The 15,909-nt window shown below is 62.9% G+C and overlaps 1 protein-coding gene across 1 annotated transcript in view; it reads left to right on the forward strand.

Moving 5' to 3' along the window:
* The window catches only part of MYO1G (myosin IG), a 67,607-nt gene that overhangs the window by 8,469 nt on the left and 43,229 nt on the right, over nucleotides 1-15,909 (forward strand). The window contains exons 3-13 of the mRNA XM_074946473.1: nucleotides 1,296-1,504; nucleotides 2,446-2,539; nucleotides 2,833-2,998; nucleotides 5,529-5,582; nucleotides 6,973-7,068; nucleotides 8,300-8,416; nucleotides 10,709-10,915; nucleotides 11,957-12,102; nucleotides 13,143-13,257; nucleotides 13,883-14,053; nucleotides 14,701-14,771. Coding sequence (XP_074802574.1) covers nucleotides 1,296-1,504; nucleotides 2,446-2,539; nucleotides 2,833-2,998; nucleotides 5,529-5,582; nucleotides 6,973-7,068; nucleotides 8,300-8,416; nucleotides 10,709-10,915; nucleotides 11,957-12,102; nucleotides 13,143-13,257; nucleotides 13,883-14,053; nucleotides 14,701-14,771 — 1,446 coding nt within the window. The remainder of the gene's footprint in view (nucleotides 1-1,295; nucleotides 1,505-2,445; nucleotides 2,540-2,832; nucleotides 2,999-5,528; nucleotides 5,583-6,972; nucleotides 7,069-8,299; nucleotides 8,417-10,708; nucleotides 10,916-11,956; nucleotides 12,103-13,142; nucleotides 13,258-13,882; nucleotides 14,054-14,700; nucleotides 14,772-15,909) is intronic.

Consider the following 15,909-nt stretch of genomic DNA (forward strand, 5'->3'; position numbering starts at 1 on the left):
GCGGGGTGGCTGTGCCGTAGGGGTGGCTGCTCCGCGGATCAGACGGGCAGCGCCCTGCGGGGTGGCTGTGCCATAGGGATGGCTGCTCCGCGGATCAGACGGGCAGCGCCCTGCGGGCTGGCTGTGCCGTAGGGGGCCCTGCTCCGTGGATCAGACGGGCAGTGCCCTGCGCGGTGGCTGTGCCGTAGGGATGGCTGCCCGTGGATCAGACGGGCAGTGCCCTGCGGGGTGGCTGTGCAATAGGGATGGCTACTCTGTGGATCAGATGGGCAGCGCTCTGTGGGCTGGCTGTGCCATAGGGGGCCCTGCTCCGTGGATCAGACGGGCAGTGCCCTGCGGGGTGGCTGTGCCGTAGGGGTGGCTGCTCCGCGGATCAGACTGGCAGCGCCCTGCGGGGTGGCTGTGCCGTAGGGGTGGCTGCTCCGTGGATCAGACGGGCAGCGCCCTGCGGGGTGGCTGTGCCGTAGGGGTGGCTACTCTGTGGATCAGACGGGCAGCGCCCTGCGGGGTGGCTGTGCCGTAGGGGTGGCTGCTCCGCGGATCAGACCGGCAGTGCCCTGCGGGGTGGCTGTGCCGTAGGGGTGGCTGCTCCGTGGATCAGACGGGCAGCGCCCTGCGGGGTGGCTGTGCCGTAGGGGTGGCTGCTCCATGGATCAGACGGGCAGCGCCCTGCGGGGTGGCTGTGCTGTAGGGGTGGCTGCTCCGTGGATCAGACGGGCAGTGCCCTGAGGGCTGGCTGTGCTGTAGGGGTGGCTGCTCCGCGGATCAGACGGGCAGCGCCCTGCGGGGTGGCTGTGCCGTAGGGGGCCCTGCTCCGTGGATCAGACGGGCAGTGCCCTGCGGGGTGGCTGTGCCGTAGGGGTGGCTGCTCCGTGGATCAGACGGGCAGTGCCCTGTAGGGTGGCTGAGTTGTAGGGGTGGCTGCTCCGTGGATCAGACGGGCAGTGCCCTGCGGGGTGGCTGTGCCGTAGGGGTGGCTGCTCCGTGGATCAGACGGGCAGTGCCCTGCGGGGTGGCTGTGCCGTAGGGGTGGCTGCTCCATGGATCAGACGGGCAGCGCCCTGCGGGGTGGCTGAGTCGTAGGGGTGGCTGCTCCATGGATCAGACGGGCAGCGCCCTGCGGGGTGGCTGTGCCCTGGGGTCCTGCTCCATAGTCTGGCAGGGCAGTGCCGCTCAGTGGGGGTATGAACTGTTGGAAGGCAAAGCTCCAGGGACAGTCCTTGTTCGGGGGTGATGCGTGAGGCCGTGTGGCTGCGGCGTTTCCATTGTAGCCTGAGTGGATTTCGTCCCTGCAGGTTCGAGATGGGGCGAATTTACACCTACATCGGTGAGGTGGTGGTCTCCATGAACCCCTACAAGCAGACGCAGCTCTACGGGAAGGACGTGATCGAGCAGTACCAGGGCCGGGAGCTGTATGAGCGGCCGCCGCACCTCTATGCCGTGGCCGACGCCGCCTACAAGGCCATGAAACGCCGAGCCAAAGACACCTGCATCGTCATCTCAGGTTGGAGTGGGCAGTGGCAGCCAGAACCCCTCTTTCTGTCTGTCTGTCTGTCTATCCCACACACGCACTCACGTAGAAGGGGAAGAGGAGCATGTATCCCGGCTCCTCCTGTGATTTTTGTCAGCGCCACCCCATGGAGCATCACTCCGACATGCTGGGCTCCCACCCAGCTCTGCCGAGGCACCTCCATCCCGGTCCACAGCCCCCTGCTGCCCCTGTCCTGGTGTGATTTGATGCCCATTCTGCAGCAGCCCCAGCTAGACCAGCCCTTGACCCCACGTCCTCCTGTAATTCTAGTCTTGGGTCCCTCCTGAGCTGGAACCCCCAAGTAGCTGGAGTCATCTGGGGCTTCAGGCTGTGAACAAACGTCCCCTTGGGATCGGGCTGGCAGCGCTGCACCCACTCCCCCTTGCCCACAGGGCACCTTGGAAGCCAGCAGTGCAGAGATGGCATTGCCCACCCTCCTCCCCCAGGCGTCACCTTGCTCCCACCCTGCCTGCTCAGCTGGGGGCCAGAGCCTTTCCCTGCGAGATCAGTGGTTCAATTATGGCCATGCCTGGCCATCCGAGAGCTGAGTTCAGAAGCCTCAGGGCAGTTCCTAATGGCCACAATACTGACAGCCCATCACCAGCAAATCTGCATGAGAACAAGGACTGAACCGGCCGGGGGACGGGGCCCTGCCAGGCCAGGGCTGGCCACAAGGGACGGCTGGTGGAGGCTTGTCCTCCTGCAGGCTGTGCTGGCACCGAAGGCTCTGTGCTACAGCCCTGAGCTCACCAGCCGCCGGGGTCATAACCCCCCCCCCCCAACATGGCACCTGGGAGCTAACAAGTGGCCTCTGACCTCCTGGACGTGTGCCAGGGGAGGTGGGCGGTAACCTAGGGCAGCAAAGCCTTGCCCGTCCTGCTGTCCTCTTCCCATCCTGTCTGTCTGTCTTGCAGGGGAGAGTGGTGCTGGGAAGACGGAAGCCAGTAAATACATCATGCAGTACATTGCGGCCATCACTAACCCCAGCCAGAGGGAAGAGGTGGAGAGGTGAGAGGTCACAGCAGCATCCTGGCACGGTTGGGAGGCTGTGGCCAGTGCACTGGGCTGGGACTCAGGAGACCTGGATTCTGTTCCCAGCTCTGCCCATGACCTGTCGGGTGACCTTGGTCAAGTCCCTTCCTCCCTGTGAACAGCTGCAAGTGCTGCGGATTGTCCCTGGGTGCAAATAGGAGCGGGGGGGCTCATCCATTGCAAGCCTATGGACGTGCCAATCCCGATTCCGGGGGGTAACGCAGCCTGGCCCCCGTGACGTTCCCTTCATTGCTTCCCGCCTGGCCCAGGGTGAAGAATGTGCTGCTCAAGTCCAACTGCGTCCTGGAGGCCTTCGGCAATGCCAAGACCAACCGCAACGACAACTCCAGCCGCTTCGGCAAATACATGGACATCAACTTCGACTTCAAGGGGGACCCCACCGGTGGCCATATCAACAACTACCTCCTGGAGAAGGTACGGCCCTGGGCGTGCCTCTGGGGCTGCCCGAGCAGGAGGGGCAGTGGTGGAGGGGAAGGGAAGCAGGGGGGCGGGTAATGTACACTGCCGGGTGAAGAGGATGGAGGTGGCACCATGGGCCCAGTGCTCAGAGCAGTACCCCTGTGGCACGGCATCTGGCTGGTTCGCGTGCGGGTCAGGCCGCGGGGTCTGGGTGGAAGAGGCTGAGAGCTCAGGCTTTGCCGTAATTCACCCTGCCATGCCTCCAGGTGGGGTATGAGACTCGAGCCCCCTCCTCCCTCGCTAGAGAGGCACCGTCACCCTGGGCTGGAAGAGCCCCTCTCCGGCAGCCCCTTTCCTTTTAACCCAGGCTGTGGTAAGGGGAGGAAGGACTCCGTTCCTCCTTAAATCAAGCACCATTTGCTCAGTGTCCTTCATTGATCCCAGGGCCAGAAGGGACCATCATGATCATCTGGTCTGACTTCCTGTCTAGCCCAGGCCAGAGAATGCCCCACAATCATTCCTAGAGCAGATGGTTTAGAAAGACCTCCAGTCTTGGTTGAAAGATTGTTGGTGATGGAGACTCCACCCCGGCCTTTGGTAGATTGTTCCAATGGCTAATTACTCTCACCGTCCAAAACTGATACCTTCTTCCCAATCTGAATGTGTCTAGCTTCAACTTCCAGCCATCCGACGGCGTGAGACCTTTGCCTGCTAGACTGCAGAGCCCGTTGCTAAATACCTGTTCCCCATGCTGGGACTTAGAGGCTGGGATCAAATCACCCCTTCACCTGGTGGGGGACAGAAATGTTGCAGGGCTGAGAGGCCCTGTGCCCGGGGCAGGTCCATGTCTGGGGAGCAGGCACAGAACGTGGCCTTCCAGAGGTGCCTTCTGGGGAGATAATTGGATGTTTTCCAAGCAGATCGGCCCTCTCCTAGCTGCGCTGGGAAGTACCTAGCAGGCAGGGCCAGGCCTCAGGACGTCTTCCTGAGCAAGCAACTCCTCTGTCATTTGTTTGTATTTGAAGGAGAGCAGGGACCTTGGTTCTCCACAGCTCCATCCTGGGGGCGTTAGCTGGGCTCTCCTCTCTGGACTGGCTGAGAGTTCCTGCCTGGCCTGAGTCGGCTCTGATAAACCCTAGAAATCGCGGTGTGCTAGTGTGGTCCCTGTGCCCTCCCGTCACAGGGCGGCCTGCCCCTTTCTGGGCAGGGCAGCCCTGTTCGGTTATCAGACCCGGCTGGAAAGGGCTCTGACATTTCAGCCGAAGGGCTGAGAGCTCTCAGATGGAGGAGGCTGCCGGAAGGAGGCTAGCGCCTGTGACTGGCCCCGGAGCAAGGGAAGAGATGGCAGGGGAGAGGCATCTGGGGCCTGCAGCCTGCTGTGGTCAGGAGGAGTGGCCTTTGGGCCTTGCATCCAGGCGTGGTACCAGTCCTTGCTGGGCTGGGAGACAGCCCAGTGGCCATCACCTCTAAGCATCCAATGGCCTGGAGGTCATGCGGCCCTCCTAGGGGAGCTCACGCTAGAGATAGTGTCATCTAGTGGTGTGGGCTGGGGGTCAGGAGACAGGCCCTGATGCTGGGGTGCTGTGGTACCCTATCATGTCCGGGCCTCACTTCCCCCGCTGGAGAGAAGGACGCTGACCCGCCTTTGTCACGTGCTTTGAGATCCCCCCAGGAAAGGCGCTCCCCGAGCGCGAAGTATCCTAGACCCCGTGCATTCCGAAGGGCAACAAGCCCTTCTGGTGAGCTCTCCTGGAGCTGGCTCGCGAGTCTCCTGTTTGGTTCTTCTGCCCCTCTCCGTGACAGGCTCAGTTCTGGTCCACTGCCTCCCAGGCCTGCCCTTAGTCTCTGACATTCCCAGGATGCCTTTCATCCCAAAGCACTGCACACACAGAAATTGTCTCACCCCTCACTGGGATGCAGCCACCTCTGGGGGCAACGCAGCAGCTGCTTACTAGTGCACCCCCCAGCTTAGGGCAGGAAGGGAAGACGGCCATTGGATCCATGCTGCAGGGGGAGTTGAGGCGGACAGGCTGTTGCGACTCACCGGCGTTTAGCCAGGGCACTGGAGTTAACGCCTCTGCTCTCTTGAACAGTCCCCGGTGGCCAGGACCTCAGCGGGGCCTCCCACCCAGAAGGCCAGGATGGCTGCTACATTGCTGCATGAACTTCGAAGGGCTGGTTTCATCCTGCAGCAAAATAAGGGGGCTAGGTGGGAAGCCCAGGGCAGACAATGGCCGTCCTGCCGGAGAGGCTCCCTGAGGCATAGGGAGTGATCGGCCCTGTTCCAGCTGCCAGCGCTCTGGGTGTGGAGTTTCCTTTACCAGGGACTGGTGTGTCCTTTGAGACAAGGGGATTTCTCTGGTCTCACCAGCCCATTGTCTCTGATTGGAGCAAATCTGGCAGCTGGCGGTGACTCTTTAGCAACCGGGGCTGAGCTGTGTGTGCCAGCATGGGACCCACAGCGATGGTGCGTGGCAAGGACCGGCCTGGGGCTGCGAGACACGGCCCCCGCAGGCACTGACTTCCTCTGGGCTTTCCCTTGCAGTCTCGCATCCTCCACCAGCAGCCAGGCGAGAGGAACTTCCACTCCTTCTACCAGGTGAACCGGGGGGGGAATCCTGGGGCAACGGTGCAGTCCGTGGTGCGGGGGGATCCCCGGGAGGCTGCAGGGTTTGGCTCCCTAGGGGAAGGGGAGGGGATAAGGAGGTGACTAAATAAAGACGACTGATAGATGGGAAGTGCGCTCATCAGTAGAACAGGGAAATGCCCCCACAGAACCCACCCAGGTCTCTCTAGTGGGGCCCGATGCCAGTCTGGTTTCAGCCAGGGCCTCTAGGCTTCCCGCTCGCAGCAGTAAGCTTGGGCGCAAGCTGCAGGAATGTCAGGATGCCCTGGCAGAGCTGGCCGGGTGTGCTGCAGGTGCCAAGGCAGAAGGGAGCAGCTGGGGGTGGTGCCCAAGCAGAGCCAGCCTGCGATGAGTTCATTGGCAGCAGCCCAGCCAGCCGCAGTAAAGAGAGGGAGGGTGAACAAGGGGGAAGTGGGGAAGGTTCATGGGCTCCCACCCTACCAGCCACAGGGGCACATCCTGTGGGTTTCCTGCCGACTGTGCCCAGGCAGGAAGCTTTGCTCCCAGGTCAGCCCCAGTCCTATGCGCTCAGGCCCCCGGCTGCTGCCCGGCTGGGGGCAGAGGAGGATCCCGCTCACCCGGGGAATTGGGTGCTGCAGAGGCCTCGGTGCAGAACGGGGCTGTGCTGGGTGCAGGGACTTGCCGGCGATGCCCCGGCGGCTTCCGCTGCTGCTGCGTGTCCCTTATTTATAGCGCGCCGGGCCCCGCGCGGGTAACCGCAGGCCGGTGACTCAGAGGAGCCAGGGAAGTGAGTGCCGTCACCTTGCTGAGCCACACTCTCTGTGGCACGCTGCAGGCGCCCGCCTCCTTTGGCTCTCGCTCAGCCCCGGCCCAGTAGGGAGCACGTTAGTCGGCCGCCCTGAGGATGGGGCCCAGCCATTCCTGGCTCCCCCGCACAGGTTGGGCTGGGAGGGCAGAGCTGAGGCTGCTAGGTAGGGTGACCAGACAGCAAGTGTGAAAAATCAGGATGGGGTGGGGGTAACAGGCTCCTGTATAAGAAAAAGCCCCAAATATCGGGACTGTCCCTATGAAATCGGGACATCTGGTCACCCGACTGCTAGGCCAGTTTCCTCCCACCTTCAGCACCACAGTCCTGCTCCTCCTCCTCGCCAGCCAACACCTCACTACCCTGACCCCCGTCCTTTCTCTGGGTCTCGGCTCCCTGCCTCCTCTCCGGCTGCCCCTTCCCTGGGAACACCCACCTGCCTGGGCTCTGCTGGGCGAGCTCCCTTGCCTTCAGAGGCCAGCCAGAGCCCAGCTGCCGGGCAGCAAGTGCCAGGTCCTCGCTATCCCCCAGAGCTTGGGGGCGCAATGTCACATGCCCCAGGTACAAGGGGGACTCATCCCTGTCTCTCCCCCTCAGCTGCTTCTCGGGGCCTCGGACGCTCAGCTGGCCTCCCTCCATCTCTGCAGAGACCCTGCAGCCTACCGCTTCACCAGCGAGGGTGCCAGCAACAACGTGAGTCCCGGTTCCACGCCCGGGGGGGGACCACGCCAGGCTCCTCAGGGTTCCCCCAGTGACTGGTGATTGGGGGCACCCACCCAGAGACCCGGGCCCAGTTTGTGGAAAGTGCTGAGCCCCCACCCTGAGAATCAGGCCCTTCTACGGGTCTCAAGTTGGGGCCCCCCAAATCACTGGTCCCTTGGAAACCTGGGCCCAGGGATCTTCCTGTGCCTGAGCATTGGGATGGGGAAGGCAGGGGCTGGGTGGGTGGCTCGCCATGGGGAACGGGAACGGGCGGAGCCAGCTGTCAGTGCAGCAAAGCCCTGGCTTCCCGACAGGCGCCTCACAGCTGGCCGATCGGATCAGTGGGCTTCCCTCGGCCCGGGCAGGGTGCAGCTTCGACACTCTGCAGGGAGGGAGCTGCTGGGGTGCTCCGGGACCAAACGTATCCCTGGTGTAACCAGGCACAAATCCCGTTGACTTCAGTGGGAGCTGCAGCCACCTGCTGTCTAATGCACCCACACAGTTTCCACCAGGGCTCCCATTAGGCTGAAGTCCCATCCCCCATGGGGGGCTAATCATGGTTCCTGTGAAGGGGCCTGTGAGTGTCCCCGGGTTCGTGTGCATCCAGCACTGTGAAGGGAGAAAGCCCTGTCTTAAGTGCTAAGCACAGTTCTTGCAGCCCCTGCCTTGAATGTGGGCCATGCCCCTCGCTGGGCGCCTCTCTGCGTCCCGTTCCCCCATCGTACAGAGGAGCCGCAGGGCAGGCGGGCAGGAAGCACTTGGAGAAATCCAGCTGGACATGGCTTCTGCTGCACACAGCTCGGAGGGGGCCCCAGGTGCCAGGCAGAGGGCCACCGAGCCTTTCACCTCCAGGCCAGACACTGCAGTGATGGGCGCTAGGTAGATCATCAGTTCCACTCTCACCTCCTGGCTGCCTGGTGGCCACTGTGAAATGCGTTTGCTGGCTCTCAGCCCAGTTCTCAGTGGATCCAGGGGCACTGTATCCGTGGGCACTAGCGGCTGGCAAGGACTGAGTGGGCCAAGACGCCTGAGCGATCCCCTTGCTGGTAGAGATGGTCTCTCTGGGGCAGGAGCAGGCAGCTCGCCCTGCAGCTCCCCAGGCCCAGTGTGAACTGTGGCCAGATGGAGGACTCCAGGGCCATGCAGCTGGCACCTTCCCCAGGGCTGGGAACCGTCGGCTCATCTCTCTCTGCTGCTCTTCCCTCCCCCGCCCTTCTTCCAGCTGCTGGCCAGTGATCAGTCCAACTTCAAGGCCGTGGCAGATGCCATGAAGGTGATCGGCTTCAGCCCGGAGGAGATTGACTCGGTCTACAAGATCCTGGCTACTATTTTACACCTGGTAAGTGATGGCCTGGTCGGCGGATACATCCCTTCCCCTGTGCCGTGTCTGGCCCGGCCAGCAGAGATAGTGGTGGGGTCAATTTGGGGTGGGGTGCTGGTGGGGCCCGTAGCAGAGATGAGGGGTGGGGTCAGTTTGGGGCTGGTGCTGGCGGGACCCATAGCAGAGATGGGGGTGGAGTTCTGGTTCGGCCCGTGGCAGAGATGGGGGCGGGGTCAGTTTGGGGTACACACACCCATTTCTAGGGCTCAGTTCCCACAGCCCTGCCCAGTGTGTGCTGAGCTCGGTGTCATACCTCGTTGGAGTGGGGAGGAATTTCTTCAAGTTGCTCCGAAGTTGTGGGCAGAAATCTGGAGGGGATCCTCCCAGAGCATTGCCCCTTGGAGCTCCCCCGGCTGCCCAGCCAAACACATGCCAGGCTGGTTGGCAGAGGGCTCAAGGGAAATGCACTTCATCAAGCTGAGCTGGGCTCCACCGGCCTTTCCGGGCGCACTGCGGGAATGCCCAAGCCGGCCACCCTACCCGGGCAGCAGATCAGGGCTGAGCACCTGACAGCCCAGGAAGCCAGTGACTCTTCCCTGGGAGGTGGGTGGGTTGGGATTGAGTCTGGATCCGGGTCTTGCAGGACCCTGGGAGCAGAGCTTGTGGGTGGTTGGCAGGCCGTTAGCCTTCACGAGGGCACTTAGCAGCGCTCTGGAACAGGCCCCGCCCGTGGCTCCAGCTGCCAACCTGACTGCACGCAGACACGGGCCCGCAGACGTATGGTGCCACATGTGACAATAACCCTGAGGTCTGTGCTACGCTGAGCAGTGCCCGCTCCTCATGGCCCTGTCCCCAGCTCACCCGGCTGTGCCCGGGGACTGCGGGGGACTCTGGGTAGGGTTGCCAACTTTGTAATATTTAAAAACCAGACACTCCAGCAGGAGTTCTGGAAAGTCCCCTCACCCCATCTCTTCCCCTGCCCCCCCCGAGGAACTGCCCCTGCCCCGCCTCTTCCCCGAGGCCCCTCCCCCTTTCCTCCTCTCCCTGTCGCTCGCTGCTCTCCCCCTCCTCCCTGCCCCGCACCTGGGTCAGGAAGGACCCGCCTGCAGAGCTGGGATTGGCAGCTGCAGCCCCTGACGCAGGTAGGAGGCGGCCCCAGCTGAATTGGGGATGGCTGGTGATGACCTGGCACCTCCCCCACCCGCTGTAACCAGACGTTGGGTGTCCGGTCCGTAGATCTGACCGGACGCTGTCAGGTCTCCTTTTCGACCGGACTTTCTGGTCAAAAACCAGACACCTGGCCACCCTAGCCTCAGGCAGTGCAGTGACCTGACCCGCCTTAAAAGTGGCCAATCATAGGACCAAGTCCTGGCGATGGGGCCTTCACTCTCAGTCTGCAGAGCCAGGCCCCGTGCACCTCCATGTGGCCCCGTGCACCTTTCTAGCCTGTGACTGCGTCCGGGCAGGCTGGTGCCGGCTGACCCTGGGCAGGGAAATTGAGCTGACTTGCAGCAAGGAGTGAAGTTTGTGCCACCTGTGACATGACACAGGGCGGGCTCGTCACCTGCCTGCCCTACGACATGCTGGGTCCACTCCTGTGGCTGCCCCTCTGTTGGCCCTGAGCCTGGTACCCAGGCACCGGTCACACCTGTACTGGTCGGTGTGAACCACCCTCGTGGTTAACCCTCGGGCTGGACAACACGAGTCACAAGGGAGCGGAGAATCGGGCCCTGCGTTTCTAGGCGTCAGGTCCGTGCGTGTTTGTCTGACGTCTGTCCATTGTGTATCCTCGTGTGGGGTGTGTGTATTAGCGTCCCTGCGCACGGTGTGTTTTCTGTGCCCACTCAGGACCGTTCGCAAGGCTTAGGGCAGATATGTGCATAAAAGGTTGTTACAAGGAGGAGGGAGAAGAATTGTTCTTCTTAACCTCTGAGGAGAGGACAAGCAGCAATAGGCTTAAACTGCAGCAAAGGAAGTTTAGGTTGGACATTAGGAAAAACTTCCTACCTGTCAGGGTGGTTAAACACTGGAATAAATTGCCCAGGGAGGTTGTGGAATCTCCATCATGAGGGATTTTTAAGAGCAGGTTGGACAAACACCTGTCAGGAATGGTCTAGATAATACTTAGTCCTGCTACAAGCGCAGGGCACTGGACTAGATGACCTCTCGAGGTCCCTTCCAGTTCTATGATTCAATGATTCTATGTCCCAGGGTCCATGGGGCACCGGTGGCTTCCCCCAGCTCAGGCCCGTGCAGCGGGAAGCCAGTGCCCTCTCCCTGTTGATTGCGTCTCTCTCGCTGGATTTCCAGGGCAACGTGAGCTTCGTCGCCGAGGGAGACGCCGTGGAGATAGAGAACAGGGAGCTGGTCTCCCAGCTGGCGGAGCTGACCTCCACCCGGCCGGAGAGCCTGCTGAGAACCCTGCTGTACCGTGCGGTGGCCACGGGCGGCGGGGAGGTCATCGAGAAGGGTCACAGCACCAAGGAAGCCAACTATGCCAGGGATGCCTGCGCCAAGGTAAAGGGGTAGAGGAGCTGGGCCCTACCGAGCCCCCGTGCTGAGCCGCTGCAGAAACCATCCTTCAGCAGGGCAATGCCCCTTTGTGACCTCCAGCATCCTCCTTCCAATTGCCCTGATGCCCCACAGCTCCTGTGGGGGGCGCCCTAGCTGCCCTCTTGCCTTCCTCCTCACTGCCCACTCGGGGCCAGCCTCCCAGCTGGTACACGTGAGCTCGCGGGAGTCATGCTCGCCCCCAGCTACATATCGGATTCTCTCTCTCTCCAGGCCAGGCAGCTGTGGGGCAGGCTTCACTCTGTGCTGTGACTGTCTCCCTGCCCACAAGAGACTGGGCATCTCTGGCTGCTCTGCACCGGGCCTGTGGCACCCCGGCTAGTTTGCCATCCCGTGCTGATGGGGACTATGGACGCGTTAAATTAGGTCACTAAACTGGCAGCAGCCAGCCCTGCAGCCTGGAGTGGGGCTGTTCTGACGTGCCCCACATCCGTCCCCATCCAAGGCACCCGCGCTGCAGTGTCTGGGAGCCTGGGAGGAAGAGTATGGATAGAAACAGGCCAGGGTCACAGGCCAGGAGCTGCTCAAAGCCCTTCCCGGGGTCAGCCGCTCCAGACAGCTCCATGGCTGCAGCCATGTGGACGTGGCTGGTTATACCACACTGGGGCAGCAGTGGGGATCAAACCCAGAGCCTTCAGCTGCAAAAACCCCTCAGCCCCTGTGCTAAAGGCGCACCCCATCCTGCAGTAGGGTTAAGGCTTATATCCACAGCAGCCACTAGGTGGCAGTAGAGTTGCACAGCCATGACATTTCATCCAGCAGGGGGCAGTAGTGAAACCTGCACATCAGCCTGCCCCACATGTCCCAGTGCCAACCACCTGTCCCCGCCCCCGGAGGGCGTGGCTTAAGCACGCCTGCTCCTGAAAGGTACAGTGCCCCACACCTGGTGGAAAGACTTTCACCCTTACCAGTCCCTGGGACTAGCTGCCAGGGGGAACCTTCCGCTTCATGGCGTCTCCCCCTACCCCCTCCGCATCCCTCCCCCAGGCCATCTACGAGCGGCTTTTCTGCTGGATCGTGGGGCGCATCAACACCGTCATCGAGGTGAAGAACTACGACGCCCGGCTCCACGGCAAGAACACCGTCATCGCTGTGCTGGACATCTACGGCTTCGAGATCTTCAAAACCAATAGGTAGAGCCCAGCCAGCCACCTCGGGCAATGCAGCCAGCCCAGCCGGAGGCCTGCCCAGCAGGACCCAGACCTACCCACCGCCTCCTCTCCCAGCATGCACTGGGGCTGGGGTCACTCCTGGGGCTGATTTGCTGTGGCTCGACCCTGGAACGGTGGGGGAGGGAGAGGAGGGCAGGTTGCCAGGGCCGGTGGCTCCGGGTAGCACGCAGCTGTTGATGTGCAGAGGGCCTTGGGGCAGGCATGGAGGAGAGGGAGAGCGAGGGCGGGTCGCTGGCCGCAGGGGTTCAGGCCAAGGGACCAATCCGCTGGGCTGGATGGTGGCTCCGTCTGCCTGCTGCTCCCAGGCCCGGTTCAGGGGAGAGCCGGGGACTGTGCACTCCACTGACAGCTTGATCACAGGCTTGGCCCCCTCTCCTTCCCCCCAGTGCAAGGCCATATCGGGCTGGGTCACTGGATGGCAGGTGCCGGTGGGTCAGGGGCTGTGCTGATCCGAGTGGGTGGGGCTGGGGGCTGCTGTGCCTCCTGGAGGGGGCTAAAGCAGAGGTGCTGCCCACCCAGGGCCCGGGGCACTCCTGGTGAGAGCTGAAGTGTTCACACGGACCCAGTTTCAGCCGGGGTCGCGATGTGGCCTCCAGACGTTTCCTGCGCGTTTTGATTTGCTGTGGCTGCTTCTTCACTGCTCCCCTAAACTCCTGTGACACGTTCCTGTGTGTTGGGCAGCAGCTGCTGCATTCCAGCCCAGAGGCGGCTGCATTGCAGTCACTCTTCACATGTCACGGCATGCAAAGTGCTTTGTTCGGAAGGTGCAGCATGGGGGGTTAGCATGGAGTGGATCCTTCAGCCCAGCCCCCGTGAACTGAATCCTTCCTTGGCTCTGGGCATGGGGTAGCCAGCACATCCAGCCAGCCCTGGCCTGGGAGCCCAGTGTGTTCTCCAGAGTGCGAGGTGGGGTGCTGCGTACGCTAGGGTGGAGGGATGGGGAAGGGGGCATGCAGTGAGGGGTACAGAGCGTGAGACTTGTGCACTTTGCTGGTTTGCAGCTTCGAGCAGTTTTGCATCAATTACTGTAACGAGAAGCTGCAGCAGCTGTTCATCGAGCTGATCCTGAGGCAGGAGCAGGAGGAGTATCAGCGGGAAGGCATTGAGTGGCAGCATGTGAGTGCAGAGTCCCATGGGGAGGTGGCGCCTGCTCAGGGGGCAGCGTGGGGGCGCCAGTGTCCCATTGGGGTGGGAGTTCCCCACCCAGAGGGCAGCGTGAGGGTGGCAGCACCCCACGTGATGGGGAAGGGCGAGGGGTCCCTGTCCAGAGGGCAGCGCGGGGGCGGAAGCACCCCACGTGATGGGGAAGGGTGAGGGGTCCCTGCCCAGAGGGCAGCGTGGGGGTGGCAGCGCCGCATTGGGGTGCGGGGTCCCTGCCCAGAGGGCCATGCGGAAGGGCTCCTCCCAGCGATCTGTGTGACCCTCACCCAGGGCTAGGGGCAGACAGCACCCGCAGGAGCAGGACAGCGAGAGCCGCTCCTGCCGGGGCACTGGGCCGGGAGCTCTGCCCCAGGGAGCTCTCGCCTGCTGGGGAATCAACTCCCACCTGCTGCGGCCCCTGCTCTGAGCCAGCAACGTTGTCTCCCGAGGGGCCCGACACAGGCTTCTCCCGCGCCCGGCTCAGGGGTTCCATTGTTCACTGAGGGACCGTAGGCCAGGCTGTGACCACCCCCCAGCGTGGGGGTCAACCCCAGAGCTCCCCCAGGGCCGTGCCCGGTAACCTCTGCCCTGCCCGCCCCAGATCGAGTACTTCAACAACCAGATCATCGTGGACCTGGTGGAGCAGCCGCACAAGGGCATCATCTCCATCCTGGACGAGGCCTGCCTGACCGGGGGCCAGGTCACCGACGCCATGTTCCTGGAGTCCATGAACACCAAGCTGGGCAAGCACCCCCACTACACCAGCCGCAAGGTAACACCCCACACACGGGCACCTCAGGGCCCGGGCTCAGATGGGGTCAGGGCTGAGCCCCACCGGCTAGGTGGGCGGGGGCTAGGCTGCCCACTGTGGGGAAGACAAAGGGCTCAGGAGTGGGAGGGAGACTGGGTCCTGCTACGCGGGAAAGGCCCTTTGGGGGATGGGGAGGCTGTCTCAGGGAGCTCCTTGGATTCTGCAGGAGCGGGACAAATTTACCCTCCCTGTAACCTTAACACACACACACACACACACCCCACAATCCCCAGCGCTTCTGGCTGGAGGGGTGGGAGGTTCCTCTCCCCTGAGTGGGGGCCGGAGGGTCGCTCACTGGTGCATTCTGGGTATGCTGGCACCTCGTGGGGCTGCCCGGTTCGTTGGCCTGGCACTGGGTGGGAGTGAAGGTGGGAGGGGGGGATTGCTGGGGCAGGGGAGAAGGGGGGGTGCAGGGCATGAGGACGGGGGCTGTTTCCCCATGCCAGGGCAGGCGTACCAAAGTATGGGGTACTGGCCTGCCCTGGGGACAGGGCTTGTGTCTGCAGTGGTGCCCAGAGGGGTGGTGGGTTACCCCCCTCCCGCCGATGTGTGGGCACCCGACGCTGGCCGCCTGTGCCCTCCTGGCTCAGCCCACCGTGTGTTCGCAGCTCTGCACCACCGACAAATCCATGGAGTTCGGCCGGGATTTCCGCATCAAGCACTACGCCGGGAACGTCACGTGAGTCCTGCCCCTGGCCCCCGGGGTCAGGGTGACGCCCAGTGGGGTCCCACCTGGCGGCTTGGCATCTCTGTCCAATAGAGGCCCTGTCTGGAGAGAGGCAGGGGACTCCCTGCTGACCCAGAGGGCTGGTGGCTTAGTACCCGTCTGCAGGGGGTGAGAGACTGAGCTGGGGGAGGCCGAGGAGGGACCTCACTCGGGCAGGGGGGGCAGGATTGTGCCCTGCACGCTGGCCAGGATTTCCACCTGCAGACGCCCCCAAGGGGTTGGTTTCTCGGCAGGTGACTGCTCAGCCCTCTTGGAAACCAGGCCAGATTTGGCCCCTCTGAGGCCTCTCCAGGCAAAGCTCAGATCCCCGGCCCCTTGGCAGGCTCTTGGCCTGTATCCTCCAGTCAAAGCCAGGCGCTTCCCCTGCCCCCTCAGGAGATTTCCCCCCAGCTTGGCTGGGCTCACGGGCAGCAAGCGCTGACATGTTCTGCTCTTTCTCTCCACGGCTCTCGGCAGCTACATGACCCTCTCTGCAGGCTCGCGGCTTTCCCTCGCTAGCAGACCCCGCCGCTAGCCCCTCGCCACGCTCTGCAGCTAGTTCTCAGCCCCTTTCCCCCGTGCCCGCCATTCCCCAGCTCATGTGCGGCTCTTTTCCAGGCCCCAGTGAAATTGGTCTTGTCTCTGGCCCAGCGTGCTGCTCTGGGGGCAGGCTCCCCGGGCCTCTCCCCTCCCTGCGCCAGGATGTGCTGGGCTCTGGGCCCGGAGCTAGGCCGGCCGGGCGAGGGACTGTCCTGTGAAATTCTGGGCAGATCCCAAATGCCTCCCGCCACTGATCCCAGGGGCCCTCTGTCACGGAGTCCCCGGGCGATGCTCTGGAACTGCTCCCTACATAGCCAGTCAGGACTCCGGGGAAGTCTCCTTTCTGCGAACAGACTGTCTGCAGGACACACAGCTTCCACCTTCCTGGGTCTGACCTCAGAGCATTCAGCATCCTCTGCCCCTCCGTGCGCTTGCCACAGCGAGTCCGCCCAGGCGGGCCCCAGGGGAAGCCAGAGGGTCCTGCACCCCAACTCCGCAGTCAGACGTGACTCTCAGCCAGCCAGTAAAACAGAAAGTTTATTAGATGACAGGGACATGGTCTAAAACACAG

Source organism: Natator depressus, chromosome 2 (assembly GCF_965152275.1).
Source record: "Natator depressus isolate rNatDep1 chromosome 2, rNatDep2.hap1, whole genome shotgun sequence".
Taxonomy (NCBI): domain Eukaryota; kingdom Metazoa; phylum Chordata; order Testudines; family Cheloniidae; genus Natator; species Natator depressus.